General features: G+C 46.9%; 2 protein-coding genes across 6 annotated transcripts in view; one reads left to right on the top strand and one right to left on the bottom strand.

Moving 5' to 3' along the window:
• Positions 1-3,073: 3,073 nt before the first annotated feature.
• LOC143275858 (uncharacterized) lies at positions 3,074-5,899 on the top strand. The gene is made up of 2 exons (XM_076580152.1): positions 3,074-5,533; positions 5,564-5,899. Exons 1-2 carry the CDS (start codon positions 4,919-4,921, stop codon positions 5,585-5,587), a joined length of 639 nt encoding a protein of 212 aa, XP_076436267.1. The 5' UTR covers positions 3,074-4,918; the 3' UTR covers positions 5,588-5,899.
• An 8,541-nt stretch (positions 5,900-14,440) lies between these two features.
• Positions 14,441-26,374, bottom strand: part of LOC143276324 (breast cancer anti-estrogen resistance protein 3-like) — a 93,900-nt gene continuing 81,966 nt past the window's right edge. For all 5 annotated transcript variants that reach the window (XM_076580839.1, XM_076580836.1, XM_076580837.1 and 2 more), the window contains 5 exons: positions 26,263-26,374; positions 25,061-25,109; positions 21,176-22,729; positions 16,942-17,110; positions 14,441-14,944 (listed from right to left, as the gene is read on the bottom strand). In XM_076580839.1, coding sequence (XP_076436954.1) covers positions 14,441-14,944; positions 16,942-17,110; positions 21,176-22,729; positions 25,061-25,109; positions 26,263-26,374 — 2,388 coding nt within the window. The remainder of the gene's footprint in view (positions 14,945-16,941; positions 17,111-21,175; positions 22,730-25,060; positions 25,110-26,262) is intronic.

Below are 26,374 nucleotides of genomic sequence, written 5' to 3'. Positions count from 1 at the left end.
ATGTATGACACAACACTGTTGACATTCTTCCTACAGTCCTCATGTATGACACAACACTGTTGACATTGTTCCCACAGTCCTCATGTATGACACAACACTGTTGACATTGTTCCCACAGTCCTCATGTATGACACAACACTGTTGACATTGTTCCCACTGTCCTCATGTATGACACAACACTGTTGACATTGTTCCTACAGTCCTCATGTATGACACAACACTGTTGACATTGTTCCCACAGTCATGTATGACACAACACTGTTGACATTGTTCCTACAGTCCTCATGTATGACACAACACTTGACATTGTTCCCACAGTCATGTATGACACAACACTGTTGACATTGTTCCCACAGTCCTCATGTATGACACAACACTGTTGACATTGTTCCCACAGTCCTCATGTATGACACAACACTGTTGACATTGTTCCCACAGTCCTCATGTATGACACAACACTGTTGACATTGTTCCCACAGTCATGTATGACACAACACTGTTGACATTGTTCCCACAGTCCTCATGTATGACACAACACTGTTGACATTGTTCCCACAGTCCTCATGTATAACACAACACTGTTGACATTGTTCCCACAGTCCTCATGTATGACACAACACTGTTGACATTGTTCCCACAGTCCTCATGTATGACACAACACTGTTGACATTGTTCCCACAGTCATGTATGACACAACACTGTTGACATTGTTCCTACAGTCCTCATGTATGACACAACACTGTTGACATTGTTCCCACAGTCCTCATGTATGACACAACACTGTTGACATTGTTCCCACAGTCCTCATGTATGACACAACACTGTTGACATTGTTCCCACAGTCATGTATGACACAACACTGTTGACATTGTTCCCACAGTCCTCACGTATGACACAATACTGTTGACATTGTTCCTACAGTCCTCATGAATGACACAACACTGTTGACACTGTTCCTACAGTCCTCATGTATGACACAACACTGTTGACATTGTTCCCACAGTCCTCATGTATGACACAACACTGTTGATATTGTTCCTACAGTCCTCATGTATGACACAACACTGTTGACATTGTTCCTACAGTCCTCATGTATGACACAACACTGTTGACATTGTTCCCACAGTCATGTATGACACAACACTGTTGATGTTGTTCCTACAGTCCTCATGTATGACACTACACTGTTGACATTGTTCCTACAGTCCTCATGTATGACACAACACTGTTGACATTGTTCCCACAGTCCTCATGTATGACACAACACTGTTGACATTGTTCCCACAGTCATGTATGACACAACACTGTTGACATTGTTCCCACAGTCCTCATGTATGACACAACACTGTTGACATTGTTCCCACAGTCCTCATGTATGACACAACACTGTTGACATTGTTCCCACAGTCCTCATGTATGACACAACACTGTTGACATTGTTCCCACAGTCCTCATGTATGACACAACACTGTTGACATTGTTCCTACAGTCCTCATGTATGACACAACACTGTTGACATTGTTCCTACAGTCCTCATGTATGACACAACACTGTTGACAATGTTCCTACAGTCCTCATGTATGACACAACACTGTTCACATTGTTCCCACAGTCCTCATGTATGACACAACACTGTTGACATTGTTCCTACAGTCCTCATGTATGACACAACACTGTTGACATTGTTCCCACAGTCCTCATGTATGACACAACACTGTTGACATTGTTCCCACAGTCATGTATGACACAACACACAATGTTCACATGATTCTCAGTGTTCATGTGGACAACCTCAGGATAGAATGCTGGTGATGACAACAACAAACCGGACAGAATGCTGGTGACAACAAACTGGACAGAATGCTGGTAACAACAACAAACCAGACAGAATGCTGGTGATGACAACAACAAACCAGACAGAATGCTGGGGACAACAAACTGGACAGAATGCTGGTGACAACAAACCAGACAGAATGCTGGTGATGACAACAACAAACTGGACAGAATGCTGGTGATGACAACAACAAACCGGACAGAATGCTGGGGACAACAAACTGGACAGAATGCTGGTGACAACAAACTGGACAGAATGCTGGTAACAACAACAAACCAGACAGAATGCTGGTGATGACAACAACAAACCGGACAGAATGCTGACAACACCACACCGGACAGAATGCTGGTGATGACAACAACAAACCGGACAGAATGCTGGTGATGACGACAACAAACCCAACAGAATGCTGGTGACAACAACAAACCGAATAGAATGCTGGTGATGACAACAACAGACCGGACAGAATGTTGGTGACAACACACCGGCCAGAACACTGGTGACAACAACAAACCGGACAGAATGCTGGTGACAACAACAAACCGGACAGAATGCTGGTGATGACGACAACAAACCGGACAGAATGCTGGTGACAACAACAAACCGGACAGAATGCTGGTGATGACAACAACAAACTGGACAGAATGCTGGTGACGACAACAACAAACCAGACAGAATGCTGGTGACAACAACAAACCAGACAGAATGCTGGTTACAACAACACACCGGCCAGAACACTGGTGACAACAACAAACCGGACAGAATGCTGGTGACAACAACAAACCGGACAGAATGCTGGTGATGACAACAACAGACCGGACAGAATGTTGGTGACAACAAACTGGACAGAATGCTGGTAACAACAACAAACCGGACAGAATGCTGGTGATGACAACAACAGACCGGACAGAATGTTGGTGACAACAAACTGGACAGAATGCTGGTGACGACAACAACAAACCGGACAGAATGCTGGTGACAACAACAAACCAGACAGAATGCTGGTGATGACAACAAACCCGACAGAATGCCGATGATAACAAACCGGACAGAATGCTGATGATAACAACAAACAAGACAGAATGCTGATGATGGAACATGGACATACAGTGTTGGTGTTTTCTTGTGGAACAGGAAATGTCTGTCCCTCTCCTCTACCCCCTCAGTCAGTCTGTACTTCACAGGAAAAGAAACTTCTACCCCCTCAGTCAGTCTGTACTTCACAGGAAAAGAAACTAGACCCACCACTCTTCTACCCGCCTAAAACACCCCCCATCCACCCTCTCGACCCTCAAAACAAAAACAAACAACAGCAAAAATCAATCAAACAAACAAACAAAATATATATATAGGGTGGGTACACATACCCTGAAGAAAGAGAACAAAATAAACAGTACTACATTAGTTTCATTCAAAGTACAGGAAAAGAAATGGAGATAGATTATTTCATGAAACACACGAAGAAATCATTTTGAATGACAAACAATGATACATCATCTATATTCTTCATACACAAAGATTATATGTGTTCATCACAAAAAAAACACAAAAAACTACTCCAACAAGAGCAATACAACTTGATGGAAAACACAGAACTTTCAGCAACGTCACATGAAACACCACACAGAATGACACACTTCATCGATGGAAAACTAACAGCAACGTCACATGAAACACCACACAGAACGACACACTTCATCGATGGAAAACACAGAACTTTCAGCAACGTCACATGAAACACCACACAGAATGACACACTTCATCGATGGAAAACTAACAGCAACGTCACATGAAACACCACACAGAACGCCACACTTCACTGATGGAAAACACAGAACTTTCAGCAACGTCACATGAAACACCACACAGAACGACACACTTCATCGATGGAAAACACAGAACTTTCAGCAACGTCACATGAAACACCACAAAGAACGCCACACTTCATTGATGGAAAACACAGAACTTTCAGCAACGTCACATGAAACACCACAAAGAACGCTACACTTCATTGATGGAAAACACAGAACTTTCAGCAACGTCACATGAAACACCACACAGAACGACACACTTCATCGATGGAAAACACAGAACTTTCAGCAACGTCACATGAAACACCACACAGAACGACACACTTCACTGATGGAAAACACAGAACTTTCAGCAACGTCACATGAAACACTACACAGAACAACACCACACTTCATTGATGGAAAACACAGAACTTTCAGCAACGTCACATGAAACACCACACAGAACAACACCACACTTCATCGATGGAAAACACAGAACTTTCAGCAACATCACATGAAACACCACAAAGAACGCCACACTTCACTGATGGAAAACACAGAACTTTCAGCAACGTCACATGAAACACCACACAGAACGACACACTTCATCGATGGAAAACACAGAACTTTCAGCAACGTCACATGAAACACCACAAAGAACACCACACTTCACTGATGGAAAACACAGAACTTTCAGCAACGTCACATGAAACACCACACAGAACGACACACTTCATCAATGGAAAACAGAACTTTTAGGAACGTCACATGAAACACTACACAGAACAACACCACACTTCATTGATGGAAAACACAGAACTTTCAGCAACGTCACATGAAACACCACACAGAACAACACCACAATTCATCGATAGAAAACACAGAACTTTCAGCAACGTCACATGAAACACCACACAGAACGACACACTTCATTGATGGAAAACACAGAACTTTCAGCAACGTCACATGAAACACCACAAAGAACGCCATACTTCACTGAGGGGGCGGGGGTGGCGGGGCATGCTAGCCACAAGGTTAAAAAGGTTAAAGGTCACATAGCCTTTAATTGCCTCGGGGGCAGTGAATTGACATCCACTGTGTGATCACAGGTGAACACTGTGTCACTAGTAGTGTTGAACACCGTGTCACTAGTACAACACCAGGTGAACACCGTGTCACTAGAACAACACCAGGTGAACACCGTGTCACTAGTACAACACCAGGTGAACACCGTGTCACTAGAACAACACCAGGTGAACACCGTTCACTAGTACAACACCAGGTGAACACCATGTCACTAGTACAACACCAGGTGAACGCTGTGTCACTAGTAGTGTTGAACACCATGTCACCAGTACAACACCAGGTGAACACCATGTCACCAGTACAACACCAGGTGAACACCACGTCACCAGTACAACACCAGGTGAACGCTGTGTCACTAGTAGTGTTGAAAACCATGTCACCAGTACAACAGGTGAACACCATGTCACCAGTACAACACCAGGTGAACACCACGTCACCAGTACAACACCAGGTGAACGCTGTGTCACTAGTAGTGTTGAAAACCATGTCACCAGTACAACAGGTGAACACCATGTCACCAGTACAACACCAGGTGAACACCATGTCACCAGTACAACACCAGGTGAACACCACGTCACCAGTACACCAGGTGAACACCACGTCACCAGTACAACACCAGGTGAACACCACGTCACCAGTACACCAGGTGAACACCATGTCACCAGTACAACACCAGGTGAACACCATGTCACCAGTACAACACCAGGTGAACACCACGTCACCAGTACACCAGGTGAACACCACGTCACCAGTACAACACCAGGTGAACACCATGTCACCAGTACACCAGGTGAACACCACGTCACCAGTACAACACCAGGTGAACACCATGTCACCAGTACAACACCAGGTGAACACCATGTCACCAGTCTAACACCTAACAAACTCTGCCTCAGTGCCTCCTTGAAGGAGCTGAATGGAAAACTGTTCACCCTACACTGACTTAAGTCTCCTTGAAGGAGCTGAATGGTTCACCCTACACTGACTTAAGTCTCCTTGAAGGAGCTGAATGGAAAACTGTTCACCCTACACTGACTTAAGTCTCCTTGAAGGAGCTGAATGGTTCACCCTACACTGACTTAAGTCTCCTTGAAGGAGCTGAATGGAAAACTGTTTACCCTACACTGACTTAAGTCTCCTTGAAGGAGCTGAATGGTTCACCCTACACTGACTTAAGTCTCCTTGAAGGAGCTGAATGGAAAACTGTTTACCCTACACTGACTTAAGTCTCCTTGAAGGAGCTGAATGGTTCACCCTACACTGACTTCAGTCTCCTTGAAGGAGCTGAATGGAAAACTGTTTACCCGACACTGACTTAAGTCTCCTTGAAGGAGCTGAATGGAAAACTGTTTACCCTACACTGACTTAAGTCTCCTTGAAGGAGCTGAATGGAAAACTGTTTACCCTACACTGACTTAAGTCTCCTTGAAGGAGCTGAATGGAAAACTGTTTACCCTACACTGACTTAAGTCTCCTTGAAGGAGCTGAATGGAAAACTGTTTACCCTACACTGACTTAAGTCTCCTTGAAGGAGCTGAATGGTTCACCCTACACTGACTTAAGTCTCCTTGAAGGAGCTGAATGGAAAACTGTTTACCCTACTCTGACTTAAGTCTCCTTGAATGAACTGAATGGTTCACCCTACACTGACTTAAGTCTCCTTGAAGGAGCTGAATGGAAAACTGTTTACCCTACACTGACTTAAGTCTCCTTGAAGGAGCTGAATGGTTCACCCTACACTGACTTCAGTCTCCTTGAAGGAGCTGAATGGAAAACTGTTTACCCTACACTGACTTAAGTCTCCTTGAAGGAGCTGAATGGAAAACTGTTTACCCTACACTGACTTAAGTTTCCTTGAAGGAGCTGAATGGAAAACTGTTTACCCTACACTGACTTAAGTCTCCTTGAAGGAGGTGAATGGAAAACTGTTTACCCTACACTGACTTAAGTCTCCTTGAAGGAGCTGAATGGTTCACCCTACACTGACTTAAGTCTCCTTGAAGGAACTGAATGGAAAACTGTTTACCCTACACTGACTTAAGTCTCCTTGAAGGAGCTGAATGGAAAACTGTTCACCCTACACTGTCTTTAGTCTCCTTGAAGGAGCTGAATGGAAAACTGTTTACCCTACACTGACTTAAGTCTTCTTGAAGGAGCTGAATGGTTCACCCTACACTGTCTTTAGTCTCCTTGAAGGAGCTGAATGGAAAACTGTTTACCCTACACTGACTTAAGTCTTCTTGAAGGAGCTGAATGGTTCACCCTACACTGTCTTTAGTCTCCTTAAAGGAGCTGAATGGAAAACTGTTTACCCTACACTGACTTAAGTCTTCTTGAAGGAGCTGAATGGTTCACCCTGCACTGACTTAAGTCTCCTTGAATGAGCTGAATGGAAAACTGTTCACCCTACACTGACTTAAGTCTCCTTGAAGGAGCTGAATGGAAAACTGTTTACCCTACACTGACTTAAGTCTCCTTGAAGGAGCTGAATGGAAAACTGTCCACCCTACACTGACTTAAGTCTCCTTGAAGGAACTGAATGGTTCACCCTACACTGACTTAAGTCTCTTTGAAGGAACTGAATGGAAAACTGTTTACCCTACACTGACTTAAGTCTCCTTGAAGGAGCTGAATGGAAAACTGTTCACCCTACACTGTCTTTAGTCTCCTTGAAGGAGCTGAATGGAAAACTGTTTACCCTACACTGACTTAAGTCTCCTTGAAGGAGCTGAAAGGAAAACTGTTCACCCTACACTGACTTTAGTCTCCTTGAAGGAGCTGAATGGTTCACCCTACACTGACTTAAGTCTCTTTGAAGGAACTGAATGGAAAACTGTTTACCCTACACTGACTTAAGTCTCCTTGAAGGAGCTGAATGGAAAACTGTTTACCCTACACTGACTTAAGTCTCCTTGAAGGAGCTGAATGGTCCACCCTACACTGACTTAAGTCTCTTTGAAGGAACTGAATGGAAAACTGTTTACCCTACACTGACTTAAATCTCCTTGAAGGAGCTGAATGGAAAACTGTTCACCCTACACTGTCTTTAGTCTCCTTGAAGGAGCTGAATGGAAAACTGTTTACCCTACACTGACTTAAGTCTTCTTGAAGGAGCTGAAAGGAAAACTGTTCACCCTACACTGACTTTAGTCTCCTTGAAGGAGCTGAATGGTTCACCCTACACTGACTTAAGTCTCCTTGAAGGAGCTGAATGGTTCACCCTACACTGACTTAAGTCTCCTTGAAGGAGCTGAATGGAAAACTGTTCACCCTACACTGACTTCAGTCACACCTGACAGGTAGCAGTACATGTGGATACACATTATCTGAAGGAAAACAGACTGGCCACCATTGGATTATGTCATGGGTAGTAAAGGATATGAACCTGGTCAAACAACATGTAATTATGTCACAGGTAACAAAGAGAAATGTACCTTGTGAAACAACATGAACTTAATGAAAAACATGTACTTGGTCAAAAACAACAAATAATTATGTCACAGGAAACAAAGGAGAACATGTACCTGGTCAAACAATACTTAATTTCACTGGTAACAACAGATAACATAACATGTACCTGATGAAACAACAAACTCAAAATGTCACAGGTAACAAAGGGGAACATGTACCTGGTCAAACAATGTAATTATGTCACAGGTAACAAAGGGGAACATGTACCTGGTCAAACAACATGTAATTATGTCACAGGTGACAAAGGGGAACACGTACCTGGTCAAATAACATGTAATTATGTCATAGGTAACAAAGGGGAACATGTACCTGGCCAAACAACATGTAATTATGTCATAGGTAACAAAGGGGAACATGTACCTGGTCAAACAACATGTAATTATGTCACAGGTAACAAAGGGGAACATGTACCTGGTCAAACAACATGTAATTAGGTCATAGGTAACAAAGGGGAACACGTACCTGGTCAAACAACATGTAATTATGTCATAGGTAACAAAGGGGAACATGTACCTGGCCAAACAACATGTAATTATGTCATAGGTAACAAAGGGGAACATGTACCTGGTCAAACAACATGTAATTATGTCACAGGTAACAAAGCGGAACACGTACCTGGTCAAACAATGTAATTATGTCACAGGTAACAAAGGGGAACACGTACCTGGTCAAACAACATGTAATTGTGTCACAGGTAACAAAGGGGAACACGTACCTGGTCAAACAACATGTAATTATGTCATAGGTAACAAAGGGGAACACGTACCTGGTCAAACAATGTAATTATGTCACAGGTAACAAAGGGGAACATGTACCTGGTCAAACAATGTAATTATGTCACAGGTAACAAAGGGGAACACGTACCTGGTCAAACAACATGTAATTATGTCACAGGTAACAAAGGGGAACACGTACCTGGTCAAACAACATGTAATTATGTCACAGGTAACCAAGGGGAACATGTACCTGGTCAAACAACATGTAATTATGTCATAGGTAACAAAGGGGAACATGTACCTGGTCAAACAACATGTAATTATATCACAGGTAACAAAGGGGAACATGTACCTGGTCAAACAATGTAATTATGTCACAGGTAACAAAGGGGAACACGTACCTGGTCAAACAATGTAATTATGTCACAGGTAACAAAGGGGAACACGTACCTGGTCAAACAATGTAATTATGTCACAGGTAACCAAGGGGAACATGTACCTGGTCAAACAACATGTAATTATGTCATAGGTAACAAAGGGGAATATGTACCTGGTCAAACAATGTAATTATGTCATAGGTAACAAAGGGGAACACGTGCCTGGTCAAACAACATGTAATTAATGAAAAACACACCTGGTGTGTCCTTACTTGCTGAAGAAATACAGAAAATACTACATGTACCTAATCAAAAGATGGTAACTGTATACTTAATGAACACATAAAATGAAAGGAAAGGGCAGTGAGCAGTTAAAAAAACTGGGGGTGTTTGTTTAATGTACCAACTTTGAAAATGAATTCATTCATAACGTATGTGCGCTTGCATCCATGCAAAAGTGTGTGTGTGTCGAAACAAGCTTGGCGTTTGAGATCGTTCTGGGTTCTGGAAGGCTTGCAGCCATCACTGAGGCTCTTGTGCTGAACACATGTGGGGAGCTGGGGCGTCATGTTGGAAATCAATACATGTGTATTACACAGTGTACTGTGCCATCATATTGGAAATCAATACATGTGTATTACACAGTGTACTGTGCCGTCATATTGGAAATCAATACATGTGTATCCCTAGGTCTGGATCTCTCACGGACCAGACTGTTATCACCACCCAGCAACCCACACCTCCCCCACCCCTTTCCCTGATGACCCCTCTCCACTAACCACACCTATCACTCCTCCAGGCATTCAGACAACATGACTGATGTCGTCATGTTCTCCAGGCATTCAGACAACAAAACTGATGTCACCCTGTTCTCCAGGCATTCAGACAACAAAACTGATGTCACCTTGTTCTCCAGGCATTCAGACAACAAGACTGACGTCACCCTGTTCTCCAGGCATTCAGACAACAAGACTGATGTCACCCTGTTCTCCAGGCATTCAGACAACAAGACTGATGTCACCTTGTTCTCCAGGCATTCAGACTACAAGACTGACGTCACCCTGTTCTCCAGGCATTCAGACAACAAGACTAATGTCATCATGTTCTCCAGGCATTCAAACAACAAGACTGACGTCACCCTGTTCTCCAGGCATTCAGACAACAAAAATGATGTCACCCTGTTCTCCAGGCATTCAGACTACAAGACTGACGTCACCCTGTTCTCCAGGCATTCAGACAACAAGACTGATGTCACCTTGTTCTCCAGGCATTCAGACTACAAGACTGACATCACCGTGTTCTCCAGGCATTCAGACTACAAGACTGACATCACCCTGTTCTCCAGGCATTCAGACAACAAGACTGATGTCACCCTGTTCTCCAGGCATTCAGACACAACAAGACTGACGTCACCCTGTTCTCCAGGCATTCAGACACAACAAGACTGACGTCACCCTGTTCTCCAGGCATTCAGACAACAAGACTGATGTCACCCTGTTCTGCAGGCATTCAGACAACAAGACTGACATCACAGTGATCTCCAGGCATTCAGACAACAAGACTGACATCACCCTGTTATCCAGGCATTCAGACAACAAGACTGACATCATCGTGATCTCCAGGCATTCAGACAACAAGACTGATGTCACCCTGTTCTCCAGGCATTCAGACAACAAGACTGACATCATCGTGATCTCCAGGCATTCAGACAACAAGACTGACGTCACCCTGTTCTCCAAGCATTCAGACAACAAGACTGACGTCACCCTGTTCTCCAGGCATTCAGACAACAAGACTGACGTCACCCTGTTCTGCAGGCATTCAGACAACAAGACTGACATCACCCTGTTCTCCAGGCATTCAGACAACATGACTGACATCATCGTGATCTTCAGGCATTCAGACAACAAGACTGATGTCACCTTGTTCTCCAGGCATTCAGACAACAAGACTGACGTCACCCTGTTCTCCAGGCATTCAGACAACAAGACTGATGTCACCCTGTTCTCCAGGCATTCAGACACAACAAAACAACAAGACTGACGTCACCCTGTTCTCCAGGCATTCAGACAACAAGAAGACAACAAGACTGACGTCACCCTGTTCTCCAGGCATTCAGACAACAAGACTGACATCACCCTGTTCTCGAGGCATTCAGACAACAAGACTGATGTCATCGTGTTCTCCAGGCATTCAGACAACAAGACTGACATCACCCTGTTCTCCAGGCATTCAGACAACAAGACTGACACCCTGTTCTCCAGGCATTCAGACACAACAAGACTGATGCCACCCTGTTCTCCAGGCATTCAGACACAACAAGACTGACGTCACCCTGTTCTCCAGGCATTCAGACAACAAGACTGATGTCACCCTGTTCTGCAGGCATTCAGACAACAAGACTGACATCACAGTGATCTCCAGGCATTCAGACAACAAGACTGACATCACCCTGTTATCCAGGCATTCAGACAACAAGACTGACATCATCGTGATCTCCAGGCATTCAGACAACAAGACTGATGTCACCCTGTTCTCCAGGCATTCAGACAACAAGACTGACATCATCGTGATCTCCAGGCATTCAGACAACAAGACTGACGTCACCCTGTTCTCCAAGCATTCAGACAACAAGACTGACGTCACCCTGTTCTCCAGGCATTCAGACAACAAGACTGACGTCACCCTGTTCTGCAGGCATTCAGACAACAAGACTGACGTCACCCTGTTCTCCAGGCATTCAGACAACATGACTGACATCATCGTGATCTTCAGGCATTCAGACAACAAGACTGATGTCACCCTGTTCCCCATGCATTCAGACAACAAAACTGACGTCACGCTATCATCCATGCATTCAGACAACAAAAAGACTGACGTCACCCTATCATCCATGCATTCAGACACAAAAAGATTGACGTCACGCTATTATCCAAGCATTCAAACACAAGACTGACGTCACCCTGTTATCCAGGCATTCAGACAACAAGACTGACATCATCGTGTTCTCCAGGCATTCTGACAACAAGACTGATGTCACCGTGTTCTCCATGCATTCAGACAACAAAACTGACGTCACCCTATTATCCATGCATTCAGACAACAAAACTGACGTCACGCTATCATCCATGCATTCAGACAACAAGACTGACGTCACCCTATCATCCATGCATTCAGACAACAAGACTGACGTCATCCTTTCATCCATCCCTTCAGACACAAAAAGACTGACGTCATGCTATCATCCATGCATTCAGACACAAAAAGACTGACGTCACCCTATCATCCATCCCTTCAGGCACAAAAAGACTGACTTCACCCTATCACCCATGCATTCAGACACAAAAAGACTGACGTCACCCTATCATCCATCCCTTCAGACACAAAAAGACTGACGTCATCCTATCATCCATCCCTTCAGACACAAAAAGACTGACGTCACCCTATCATCCATCCCTTCAGACACAAAAAGACTGACGTCACGCTATCATCCATGCATTCAGACACAGAAAGACAAGACTGACAGCACAGGGGAGAAATCGACTGACCCATTTAAAAAATAAGATAGCGCCCACACCACAAGGTCTCACGGTTCAGTGCAACCCCCAGGCGTCTTCAGGGATTTGAACTCGTGTGTATGCGTGAAAGAGAATGGTGTGATGAATCCTGTCCTGGTCACAAATCACACACCACAGACACTGTCCACAAGGTGACGTCACACCTCCGTGCCATCATACCCTGGCAGATCAAACACCACAGACACTGTCCACAAGGTGACGTCACACCTCTGTGCCATCATACCCTGGCAGATCAAACACCACAGACACTGTCCACAAGGTGACGTCAGACACTGTCCACAAGGTGACGTCACACCTCCGTGCCGTCATCCCCTGACAGATCAAACACCACAGACACTGTCCACAAGGTGACGTCACACCTCCGTGCCGTCATCCCCTGACAGATCAAACACCACAGACACTGTCCACAAGGTGACGTCACACCTCCGTGCCATCATACCCTGGCAGATCAAACACCACAGACATTGTCCACAAGGTGACGTCACACCTCTGTGCCATCATACCCTGGCAGATCAAACACCACAGACACTGTCCACAAGGTGACGTCAGACACTGTCCACAAGGTGACGTCACACCTCCGTGCCGTCATCCCCTGACAGATCAAACACCACAGACATTGTCCACAAGGTGACGTCAGACACTGTCCACAAGGTGACGTCACACCTCCGTGCCGTCATCCCCTGACAGATCAAACACCACAGACATTGTCCACAAGGTGACGTCACACACTGTCCACAAGGTGACGTCACACCTCCGTGCCGTCATCGCCTGACAGATCAAACACCACAGACACTGTCCACAAGGTGACGTCACACCTCCGTGCCATCATCGCCTGACAGATCAAACACCACAGACACTGTCCACAAGGTGACGTCAGACACTGTCCACAAGGTGACGTCACACCTCTGTGCCATCATACCCTGGCAGATCAAACACCACACACATTGTCCACAAGGTGACGTCAGACACTGTCCACAAGGTGACGTCACACCTCCGTGCCGTCATCGCCTGACAGATCAAACACCACAGACATTGTCCACAAGGTGACGTCAGACACTGTCCACAAGGTGACGCCACACCTCCGTTCCGTCATCACCTGACAGATCAAACACCACACACATTGTCCACAAGGTGACGTCAGACACTGTCCACAAGGTGACGTCAGACACTGTCCACAAGCTGACGTCACACCTCCGTGCCGTCATCGCCTGACAGATCAAACACCACAGACACTGTCCACAAGGTGACGTCACACACTGTCCACAAGGTGACGCCACACCTCCGTTCCGTCATCGCCTGACAGATCAAACACCACACACATTGTCCACAAGGTGACGTCAGACACTGTCCACAAGGTGACGTCAGACACTGTCCACAAGCTGACGTCACACCTCCGTGCCGTCATCGCCTGACAGATCAAACACCACAGACACTGTCCACAAGGTGACGTCACACACTGTCCATAAGGTGACGTCACACCTCCGTGCCGTCATCGCCTGACAGATCAAACACCACAGACACTGTCCACAAGGTGACGTCAGACATTGTCCACAAGGTGACGTCAGACACTGTCCACAAGGCGACGTCACACCTCCGTGCCGTCATCGCCGGGCGGCTCCAGCCTCTCGGACAGCACCATCAGCAGCTGCTGGAACTTGTTGAACCTCTCAGGGCGCGAGGCGCGCGCTCCCTTGGAGCCCCACATCAGCCTCATGTGGAACTCTGTGCGGCAGACGTCCTCCAGCAGCCCCTCCCCCCCCACCTGCCCCAGCACCCCCCGGGCAGCCTGGCGGTACAGGTGTGTCTGCGAAGCAACGATGCGGGCCACGTCCAGGTGAGCCAGCAGGAAGTCCAGGCCCCAGTGAGGGTCTGCCCGCTCCCAGCTCACCTCCTCCTCAGCCTCCTCCAGCTCCCGCTGCAGCATCTGCACCACGGGCGTCACGTGCGGCAGGGTCACGTGGTGCAGGGGCAGCACCCCGCTGCTCTCGTGCAGCGACTTGAGGAGCGCCTTCAGCTTAGTGTCGAACAGGAAGGCGCTGGCCGTGTGCTGCTGGCGGAGGATCAGCCACGTGTCGCGCAGTCGCTGCACCTGGAAAGGGGGGGTAGGGGAGGGTCAGATGAAACATCTCTCTCCCTCCCTCCCTCTCTCTCCCTCTCTTCCTCCCTCTCTCTCTCTCCCTCCCTCCCTCTCTCCCTCCCTCTCTCATTGATTAAGTGCTAGAATAAGTCGATTTTCATAAACTTCTTGGGCAAAACATTGACAATAATCTTTCTTGGTCAAATCATATTTCTTCATTATCTAAGAAACTATCAAAAATTATTTCAGCTTCGCAGAACAAGTATAATAGATTCTTCGTGGACATACACGAAAATTACTCTTTGAAGCTTGGACACAGTCAAAATTAACAGGATAGGTAAGCCTATTTGTGAACGACCCAGTCCATGCGACCAGTTCAAAGTGTGTATTGTACAGATAACATGTTGTACGATCGTCAATTTAGCTCTGCTGTTTTTGAAGTCTTTCTCCGACTGGTTGCACAAAAACAGATCAGCTAATCCTCCTTGTCAATGTTTTTCACCGACTGAAATAGCAAGTGTGTCTGAGGGGAAATGCCAACAGCCAAGTCTAATTGCGAATGATGGGTCTGGATACGTGTGGACAATTAAAACAGAAGCAGGTCTTGAACACATTAGACATAACGTATTATTGGAACATCGCAGCAGACAGTTATATTGGTGTCTCTCCTGTGGCGAGGTGAGGGCCTCCATTACAATGTGAAGCTGAACAGGTTGGACGATGTTATGATGATGATGTTGATGGTGATGATGGTGATGGTGATGATGGTGATGATGATACCTGTGGCGAGGTGAGGGCCTCCATTACAATGTGAAGCTGAACAGGTTGGACGATGTTATGATGATGATGTTGATGGTGATGATGGTGATGATGATGATGGTGATGATGATACCTGTGGCGAGGTGAGGGCCTCCATTACAATGTGAAGCTGAACAGGTTGGACGATGTTATGATGATGATGTTGATGGTGATGATGGTGATGATGATACCTGTGGCGAGGTGAGGGCCTCCATTACAATGTGAAGTTGAACAGGTTGGACGATGTAATGATGATGATGTTGATGGTGATGATGGTGATGATGATACCTGTGGCGAGGTGAGGGCCTCCATTACAATGTGAAGTTGAACAGGTTGGACGATGTAATGATGATGATGTTGATGGTGATGATGGTGATGATGATACCTGTGGCGAGGTGAGGGCCTCCATTACAATGTGAAGGTGAACAGGTTGGACGATGTTATGATGATGATGTTGATGGTGATGATGGTGATGGTGATGATAGTGATGATGATACCTGTGGCGAGGTGAGGGCCTCCATTACAATGTGAAGGTGAACAGGTTGGACGATGTTATGATGATGATGTTGATGGTGATGATGGTGATGATGATACCTGTGGCGAGGTGAGGGCCTCCATGACGACGTGAAGGTGAACAGGTTGGGTGATGATCTTATGATGATGATGATGTTGATATGATGATGATGATGTTATATGGATGATGATGTGATAATGATGGTGGTGGTGGTGGTGGTGGTGATGATGATGATGATGGGGATGGTGATGATGATGATGGTGATACCTGTGGCGAGGTGAGGCCTTCCATGACAGAGGTGAAGGTGAACAGGTTGGATGATGATGATGATGATGATGATGGTGGTGGTGGTGGTGGTGGTGGTCGTGAAGATGATGATGTTGATATGATGATGATGATGATGATGATGATGATGATGATGATGATGATGGTGGTGGTGGTGGTGGTGGTCGTGAAGATGATGATGATGATGATATGCTGATGATGATGTTATGATGATGATGATACCTGTGGCGAGGTGAGGCCCTCCATGACGGAGGTCAAGGTGAACAGGTTGGGTGATATGATGATGATGATGATGGGGATGGTGATGACGACGACGATACCTGTGGCGAGGTGAGGCCCTCCATGACAGAGGTGAAGGTGAACAGGTTGGATGATGTTATGATGATGATGGGGATGGTGATGATGATGATACCTGTGGCGAGGTGAGGCCCTCCATGACGGAGGTGAAGGTGAACAGGTTGCCCATGCTGACTCTCAGCTCCCCAGCTGTCTGGATCCACTGACTCAGCATCTCTGCTCTCTCCCTCACCGCCTGACACGTCATCAGTGACGTCATCACGAACAGCCGCTGACACTGGCTTCTGCAGGCACAAGTTGAGAGAGAGAGAGGGAGAGGGAGAGAGAGAGAGAGAGAGAGAGAGAGAGAGAGTACAGCCACTGACACTGGCTTCTGCAGGCACAAGTTGAGAGAGAGAGAGGGAGAGGGAGAGAGAGAGAGAGAGAGAGAGAGAGAGAGTACAGCCACTGACACTGGCTTCTGCAGGCACAAGTTGAGAGAGAGAGAGGGAGAGGGAGAGAGAGAGAGAGAGAGAGAGAGAGAGAGAGAGAGAGAGAGAGAGAGAGAGAGTACAGCCACTGACACTGGCTTCTGCAGGCACAAGTTGAGAGAGAGAGAGGGAGAGGGAGAGAGAGAGAGAGAGAGAGAGAGAGAGAGAGTACAGCCACTGACACTGGCTTCTGCAGGCACAAGTTGAGAGAGAGAGAGGGAGAGGGAGAGAGAGAGAGAGAGAGAGAGAGAGAGAGAGAGAGACAGAGAGAGAGAGAGAGAGAGAGAGAGAGAGTACAGCCACTGACACTGGCTTCTGCAGGCACAAGTTGAGAGAGAGAGAGGGAGAGGGAGAGGGAGAGAGAGAGAGAGAGAGAGAGAGAGTACAGCCACTGACACTGGCTTCTGCACAAGTTGAGAGAGAGAGAGGGAGAGGGAGAGAGAGAGAGAGAGAGAGAGAGAGAGAGAGAGAGAGAGTACAGCCACTGACACTGGCTTCTGCAGGCACAAGTTGAGAGAGAGAGAGGGAGAGGGAGAGAGAGAGAGAGAGAGAGAGAGAGTACAGCCACTGACACTGGCTTCTGCACAAGTTGGGAGAGAGAAAGAGGGAGAGAGGGTTAGGGGGAGAGAGAGGGAGAGGGAGAGAGTACAGCCACTGACACTGGCTTCTGCAGGCACAAGTTGGGAGAGAGAGGGAGGGAGAGAGAGGGAGAGAGAGAGAGAGGGAGAAGGAGAGAGAGAGAGAGAGGGAGAAGGAGAGAGTACAGCCGCTGACACTGGCTTCTGCAGGCACAAGTTGGGAGAGAGAGGGAGGGAGAGAGAGGGAGAGAGAGAGAGAGGGAGAAGGAGAGAGAGAGAGAGAGAGAGGGGGAGAGAGAGTACAGCCGCTGACACTGGCTTCTGCAGGCACAAGTTGGGGGACGGGGGTAGTGGGTTAACTTTTTTACTTTTTTGATTGGGAATATACAGACAGGCAGGCAGATGGACAGAAAGACTGATTGGGAATATACAGACAGGTAGGCAGATGGACAGAAAGGCTGATTGACTAGGCAAATGGATAGAAAAACTAATTGGTTATTGATTGGGAATATATAGACAGGTAGGCAGATGGACAGAAAGACTCGTTGGTTAATGAATGGATAGGGTTAGAGTTAGGGTTTGGGAACATATAGACAGATGGACAGAAAGACTGATTGGTTAATGAATGGATAGGGTTCGAGTTAGGGTTTGGGAACATATAGACAGATGGACAGAAAGACCAATTGATGAATGAATGGATAGGGTTAGAGTCAGGGGTTGGAAACATATAGACAGGTAGGTAGATGGACAGATAGACAAATTGATGAATGAATGGATAGGCAGTTAACAGGATAACCACCCTCCCCCCCTCCCTTCCTCTCTCTCTCTCTTGAAATGTAAAAACAATGGAGTCCCGAACCCAGGCATTGTCAGGTCTGGATAGCCTGCCTGTTTGTCAGTCAGTGTTTGCATGTCTGGCTGAGTGTCAGTCAGTGTGTTTGTGTGTCTGGCTGAGTGTCAGTCAGTGTGTTTGTGTGTCTGGCTGAGTGTCAGTCAGTGTGTTTGTGTGTCTGGCTGTGTGTTTGTGTGTCTGGCTGAGTGTCAGTCAGTGTGTTTGTGTGTCTGGCTGTGTGTCAGTCAGTGTGTTTGTGTGTCTGGCTGAGTGTCAGTCAGTGTGTTTGTGTGTCTGGCTGAGTGTCAGTCAGTGTGTTTGTGTGTCTGGCTGTGTGTTTGTGTGTCTGGCTGAGTGTCAGTCAGTGTGTTTGTGTGTCTGGCTGAGTGTCAGTCAGTGTGTTTGTGTGTCTGGCTGTGTGTCAGTCAGTGTGTTTGTGTGTCTGGCTGTGTATCAGTCAGTGTGTTTGTGTGTCAGTCAGTGTGTTTGTGTGTGTGTCAGTCAGTGTGTTTGTGTGTCTGGCTGAGTGTCAGTCAGTGTGTTTCTGTGTCTGGCTGTGTATCAGTCAGTGTGTTTGTGTGTCAGTCAGTGTGTTTGTGTGTCTGGCTGAGTGTCAGTCAGTGTGTTTGTGTGTCTGGCTGTGTATCAGTCAGTGTGTTTGTGTGTCAGTCAGTGTGTTTGTGTGTCTGGCTGTGTGTCAGTCAGTGTGTTTATGTGTCTGGCTGTGTGTCAGTCAGTGTGTTTATGTGTCTGGCTGTGTGTCAGTCAGTGTGTTTGTGTGTCTGAATGTGTGTCAGTCAGTGTGTTTGTGTGTCTGGCTGTGTGTTTGTGTGTCTGGCTGTGTGTCAGTTAGTGTGTTTGTGTGTCAGTCAGTGTGTTTGTGTGTCTGGCTGTGTGTCAGTCAGTGTGTTTATGTGTCTGGCTGTGTGTTTGTGTGTCTCGCTGTGTGTCAGTCAGTGTGTTTGTGTGTCTGGCTGAGTGTCAGTCAGTGTGTTTGTGTGGCTGGCTGTGTGTCAGTCAGTGTGTTTGTGTGTCAGTCAGTGTGTTTGTGTGTCTGGCTGTGTGTCAGTCAGTGTGTTTATGTGTCTGGCTGTGTGTCAGTCAGTGTGTTTATGTCTGGCTGTGTGTCAGTCAGTGTGTTTGTGTGTCTGAATGTGTGTCAGTCAGTGTGTTTGTGTGTCTGGCTGTGTGTCAGTCAGTGTGTTTGTGTGTCTGAATGTGTGTCAGTCAGTGTGTTTGTGTGTCTGGCTGTGTGTTTGTTTGTCTGGCTGTGTGTCAGTTAGTGTGTTTGTGTGTCTGGCTGTGTGTTTGTGTGTCTGGCTGTGTGTCAGTCAGTGTGTTTGTGTGTCTGGCTGTGTGTCAGTCAGTGTGTTTATGTGTCTGGCTGTGTGTTTGTGTGTCTCGCTGTGTGTCAGTCAGTGTGTTTGTGTGTCTGGCTGTGTGTCAGTCAGTGTGTTTGTGTGTCTGGCTGTGTGCCAGTCAGTGTGTTTATGTGTCTGGCTGTGTGTCAGTCAGTGTGTTTATGTGTCTAGCTGTGTGTCAGTCAGTGTGTTTGTGTGTCTGAATGTGTGTCAGTCAGTGTGTTTATGTGTCTGGCTGTGTGTCAGTCAGTGTGTTTGTGTGTCTGGCTGTGTGTTTGTGTGTCTGGCTGTGTGTCAGTCAGTGTGTTTATGTGTCTGGCTGTGTGTTTGTGTGTCTGGCTGTGTGTCAGTCAGTGTGTTTATGTGTCTGGCTGTGTGTTTGTGTGTCTGGCTGTGTGTCAGTCAGTGTGTTTATGTGTCTGGCTGTGTGTTTGTGTGTCTGGCTGTGTGTCAGTCAGTGTGTTTGTGTGTCTGGCTGTGTGTCAGTCAGTGTGTTTGTGTGTCTGGCTGAGTGTCAGTCAGTGTGTTTGTGTGTCTGCCTGAGTGTCAGTCAGTGTGTTTGTGTGTCTGGCTGTGTGTCAGTCAGTGTGTTTGTGTGTCTGGCTGAGTGTCAGTCAGTGTGTTTGTGTGTCTGGCTGTGTGTCAGTCAGTGTGCTTGTGTGTCTGGCTGTGTGTCAGTCAGTGTGTTTATGTGTCTGGCTGTGTGTCAGTCAGTGTGCTTGTGTGTCTGAATGTGTGTCAGTCAGTGTGTTTATGTGTCTGAATGTGTGTCAGTCAGTGTGCTTGTGTGTCTGGCTGTGTGTCAGTCAGTGTGTTTATGTGTCTCACTGTGTTTGTGTGTCTGGCTGTGTGTCAGTCAGTGTGTTTGTGTGTCTGGCTGTGTGTCAGTCAGTGTGTTTGTGTGTCTGGCTGTGTGTCAGTCAGTGTGTTTGTGTGCCTGGCTGTGTGTCAGTCAGTGTGCTTGTGTGTCAGTCAGTGTGTTTGTGTGTCTGGCTGTGTGTCAGTCAATGTGTTCGTGTGTCTGGCTGTTTGTCAGTCAATGTGTTCGTGTGTCTGGCCAATGGTCACCTTTCTGTAATTTCCCCCAATCTTCCCCCACACCCCTCACCTCTCTATAATGTCTCCCCTCAGCTGGTCTCCCTGAGGCAAGGTACACAACTCCAGACCGGAAGTGACCCCCACGCCCAGGTCATCGTCCTGCGCCACCCTCAGCACTTCCAGGTCCACCTTGGTCAGGTGACCAGCGATGTCACGTGCGTTGCTAGACAACAGGATGGCCTTGACCTTGGTGAGGACTGGTGGGTCCAGGAGCCTGTTGTCGGGGAAGGGGAGGAGGGCGGAGTGGAAGGAGTCCAGGTGGATCCTGGATCCCAGGTTGAATCCCGGCATAGTGACGGGCCGTTCCCTGGGATGGCTGACGTCACGGCAGGGGGGGTTGTCGCTCTCCACAGCGGTGTACCTCGAGTCGGACACCCGGCGGGGGCGGGGCTGGCGGGACGGCTTGGACTTGACGGGCAGCGTCTGGTAACCTCTGACCCCTGGCGCCATGTTGTTGTCGTACACCTGGCTCTCTCGGCCCTGGAACGACTGGCTCTTTGTGAGGGGGGCAGGTGGATGAAGGTCGGGGTGGGGGAGGGAGTGGGCGGCCCAGCTGGGGGGTCCGGACAGCTGGTCCACGTCCGTGTAGTCCCGCCCGTCGTCCTCATACAGCTGCTTGTTGCGCACAGCCACCAGGGGGCGTGTCTTGTACTTGATTGACGGGATGCGGCTCGGCTTGGGGGGCGGGGCCCTGCTCAGGTCGCTCTCCGACACGGCGGGGGCCATGCGGGGGTCCTGCAGGGGGATACAGCCGTTACCGCCCCCATCACTGGCCAGTACGGGAGCGCTGCCAGACCTCTGGTGGCTGACCACAGGTTTGGGGTTCGAGCCCTGGGTAGCAGGCACGTAGCCGGGGCCCCCGGGAGGGATGACGTTGATGACGGGCAGACTGCCGAACCGTTCCAATGACGGGGAACGACTGCGGTCCACCTCCGAGTCATCCACGGACAGGAGGGGCTGGCTTCCGGTCCGTTTGGGTCCGCGGCGCTTCATGGTGGGGGAGGACTGGGGGGAGGTGGAGGGGGAGACGAAGGGGCTGGGCTGTGGGCTGTGGGCCGGCGTGTAGTGGCCTCCCCTGTCGCCGCCAGGGAGCGTGCCGTATTTGGAGTCGTAGTAGCTGAGCGGCATGCGGCGCGGAACGGGGGAGTGCAGCACGGCGCCCGACACGAGCGTCACGGGCTTGCGGCGCGTCAGGTAGAAGTGGATGAGGTCCTGGATGCTGGAGCACGCCTCCTCCTCGAACTGGTAGGAGATGGACGGCAGGCTGCCTGGAGCGCACTCCCCCACCAGCGCGTTGACGACGAAGTGCAGCGCCACACCCCGCCAGCACACCGTCAGCACAAAGTCTCCAGGCTTGGAGCTGCTGTCCCGAACCAGGAAGTCTCCAGCCTGCTGCACCAGGCTCTCTGCGCGCTGCCGGCTGATGCTGCCGTGGTACCACGCCCGAGACTTGAGCTCCGAAGGATCGGCGTTCAACTCCCTCTGCAGGTCCTGTTCCAATTTCTCTGGGGAGGCAATCACAAGGGGGAAGTCTGGAAAGGTGGGGGGTCCGGTGGGTGAAGTTCTGAAAGACACATGGTTTGTTGATAGTGTGTGAACAAACACTGGATGATGATGATGATGATGATGATGATGATGGACAGTGTGTGAACAAACACTGGATGATGATGATGATGATGATGATGATGATGATGGACAGTGTGTGAACAAACACTGGATGATGATGATGATGATGATGATGATGATGATGATGATGATGATGATGATGATGATGATGATGATGATGATGATGGACAGTGTGTGAACAAACACTGGATGATGATGATGATGATGATGATGATGATGATGGACAGTGTGTGAACAAACACTGGATGATGATGATGATGATGATGATGATGATGATGATAATGGACAGTGTGTGAACAAACACTGGATGATGATGATGATGATGATGATGATGATGATGATGATGATGATGATGGACAGTGTGTGAACAAACACTGGATGACGATGGACAGTGTGTGAATAAATACTGGATCATGACGATGATGATGATGGACAGTGTGTGAATAAATACTGGATCATGACGATGATGATGATGGACAGTGTGTGAACAAACACTGGATGATGATGATGATGATGATGATGATGGACAGTGTGTGAATAAACACTGGATGATGATGGACAGTGTGTGAATAAATACTGGATCATGACGATGATGATGATGGACAGTGTGTGAATAAATACTGGATCATGACGATGATGATGATGGACAGTGTGTGAATAAACACTGGATGATGATGGACAGTGTGTGAATAAATACTGGATCATGACGATGATGATGATGGACAGTGTGTGAACAAACCCTGGATGATTTGTTCATGTTAAATGTGAAACACTGTCAGGGTCTGTTGTTAATAGAAACGTGAAACAATGTCAGGGTCTGTTGTTAACAGAAACGTGAAACACTGTCAGGGTCTGTTGTAAGCAAAACGTGAAACACTGTCAAGGTCTGTTGTTAACAGAAACGTGAAACACTGTCAGGGTCTGTTGTTAACAGAAACGTGAAACAATGTCAGGGTCTGTTGTTAACAAAACCTGAAACACTGTCAGGGTCTGTTGTTGTTGTTAACAATATGTGAAACAATGTCAGGGTCTGTTGTTAACAAAACCTGAAACACTGTCAGGGTCTGTTGCTGTTGTTAACAATATGTGAAACAATGTCAGGGTCTGTTGTTAACAGAAACGTGAAACACTGTCAGGGTCTGTTGTTAACAGAAATGTGAAACACTGTCAGGGTCTGTTGTCTATTGTTAACAATATGTGAAACAATGTCAGGGTCTGTTGTTAACAAAACGTGAAACACTGTCAGGGTCTGTTGTAAGCAAAACGTGAAACACTGTCAGGGTCTGTTGTAAGCAAAACGTGAAACACTGTCAGGGTCTGTTGTCTATTGTTAACAAAATGTGAAACACTGTCAGGGTCTGTTGTTAACAGAAACGTGAAACACTGTCAGGGTCTGTTGTAAGCAAAACGTGAAACACTGTCAGGGTCTGTTGTAAGCAAAACGTGAAACACTGTCAGGGTCTGTTGTCTATTGTTAACAAAATGTGAAACAATGTCAGGGTCTGTTGTTAACAATATGTGAAACAATGTCAGGGTCTGTTGTTACCAAAACGTGAAACACTGTCAGGGTCTGTTGTCTATTGTTAACAAAATGTGAAACAATGTCAGGGTCTGTTGTTAACAGAAACGTGAAACACTGTCATGGTCTGTTGTTAAAACGTGGAACACTGTCAGGGTCTGTTAACAAAACGTGAAACAATGTCAGGGTCTGTTGTTAACAGAAACTTGAAACACTGTCAGGGTTTGTTGTTAACAGAAACGTGAAACACTGTCAGGGTCTGTTGTTAACAAAACGTGAAACACTGTCAGGGTCTGTTGTTAACAAAACGTGAAACACTGTCAGGGTCTCCTGTCAGAGTCAATTGTCAATATCTGAGCTTGACAGGCAAGGAATGACGGCAAAATATCACTGACCTATAGCATATATATATATATATATATATATATATATATATATATATATATATATATATATATATATATATATATATATATCGTCATAATAGCTGCGTAAGAGTGCCCTGGTAACATGTAAACAACTTATCCCTTGAGGAAGGAAAGAGATTTCGGAATATGTGACAGATTGATGTTTGTTTTTCCTCTCTCTCTCTCTCTCTCTCTCTCTCTCTCTCTCTCTCGTGCGTGCGTGCGTGCGTGCGTGCGTGCGTGCGTGCGTGCGTGCGTGCGTGCGTGTGTGTGTGTGTGTGTGTGTGTGTGTGTGCGTGCGCGCATCATACATGAAGACAGGAGAAAAGTGGGGGGTACTTACGGTGAACGGGGCTGATGCAGAGAAAAGACACCACTGCCTGTGGACTTTCCTGTACATCCGTCAATCCATCATTTCATCAACAACCACCCCAAAACACGTGCTGAATCAATCAATCAATCAATCAATCAATCAATCAATCATTTCATCAACAACTACCCGAAAACATGTGCTGAATCAATCAATCAATCAATCATTTCATCAACAACCACACCAAAACACGTGCTGAATCAATCAATCAATCATTTCATCAACAACCACACCAAAACACGAGCTGAATCAATCAAGCAACCATTTCATCAACAACCACCCGAAAACATGTGCTGAATCAATCAATCAATCATTTCATCAACAACCACCCCAAAACACGTGCTGAATCAATCAATCAATCCATCATTTCATCAACAACCACACCAAAACACGTGCTGAATCAATCAATCAATCAATCATTTCATCAAAAACTACACCAAAACACGTTCTGAATCAATCAATCAATCAATCATTTCATCAACAACCACCCCAAAACACGTACTGAATCAATCAATCAATCAATCAACTGATCAACAACCACCACCAAACACGTGCTCAATCAATCAATCAACAACCACCGCCAAACACGTGCTGAATCAATCAGTCAACATTCAGGACAGGACGATGAAGACACGACTTGATTAAAAAAGGAGGACTTGATGAAGACAGGACGTAGAAAGGACGATGAAGACAGGACTTGATGAAGACAGGACGTAAAAAGGACGATGAAGACAGGACTTGATGAAGACAGGACGTAAAAAGGGCGATGAAGACAGGACTTGATGAAGACAGGACGTAAAAAGGGCGATAAAGACAGGACCTGATGAAGACAGGACGTAAAAAGGACGATGAAGACAGGACTTGATGAAGACAGGACTTGATGAAGACAGGACGTAAAAAGGACGATGAAGACAGAACGATGAAGACAGGACGTAAAAAGGACGATGAAGACAGGACTTGAGATTGAAAGCTCATGCAATAACAATCTGTGATCTGTTCGTTTTCCACGTGCTTTCATAGCAATAAATCTGGATGTCCATCTCATAGCTATAACCACAGCAGAAACACACACTTCACTTCGAATCGCGATAATGGCTTGTATCTGTGGAAACACGCGCTCGCTCACACACACACACACACACACACACACACACACACACCTCACAACAACTGACCTTTCTCGTATTTTTCCCTGAGAATTCTCAGGCTGGACACAATTTTGGCCCTGTGGGCGCCATTCTTCAGGCCCAGGTCCCGGATCTCGCCCTCTGTGGCGTAAAGCAGATC

The sequence above is a fragment of the Babylonia areolata genome, chromosome 31, assembly GCF_041734735.1.
Source record: "Babylonia areolata isolate BAREFJ2019XMU chromosome 31, ASM4173473v1, whole genome shotgun sequence".
Taxonomy (NCBI): Eukaryota; Metazoa; Mollusca; class Gastropoda; order Neogastropoda; family Buccinidae; genus Babylonia; species Babylonia areolata.
This window is presented reverse-complemented; position numbering and strand designations above follow the sequence as displayed.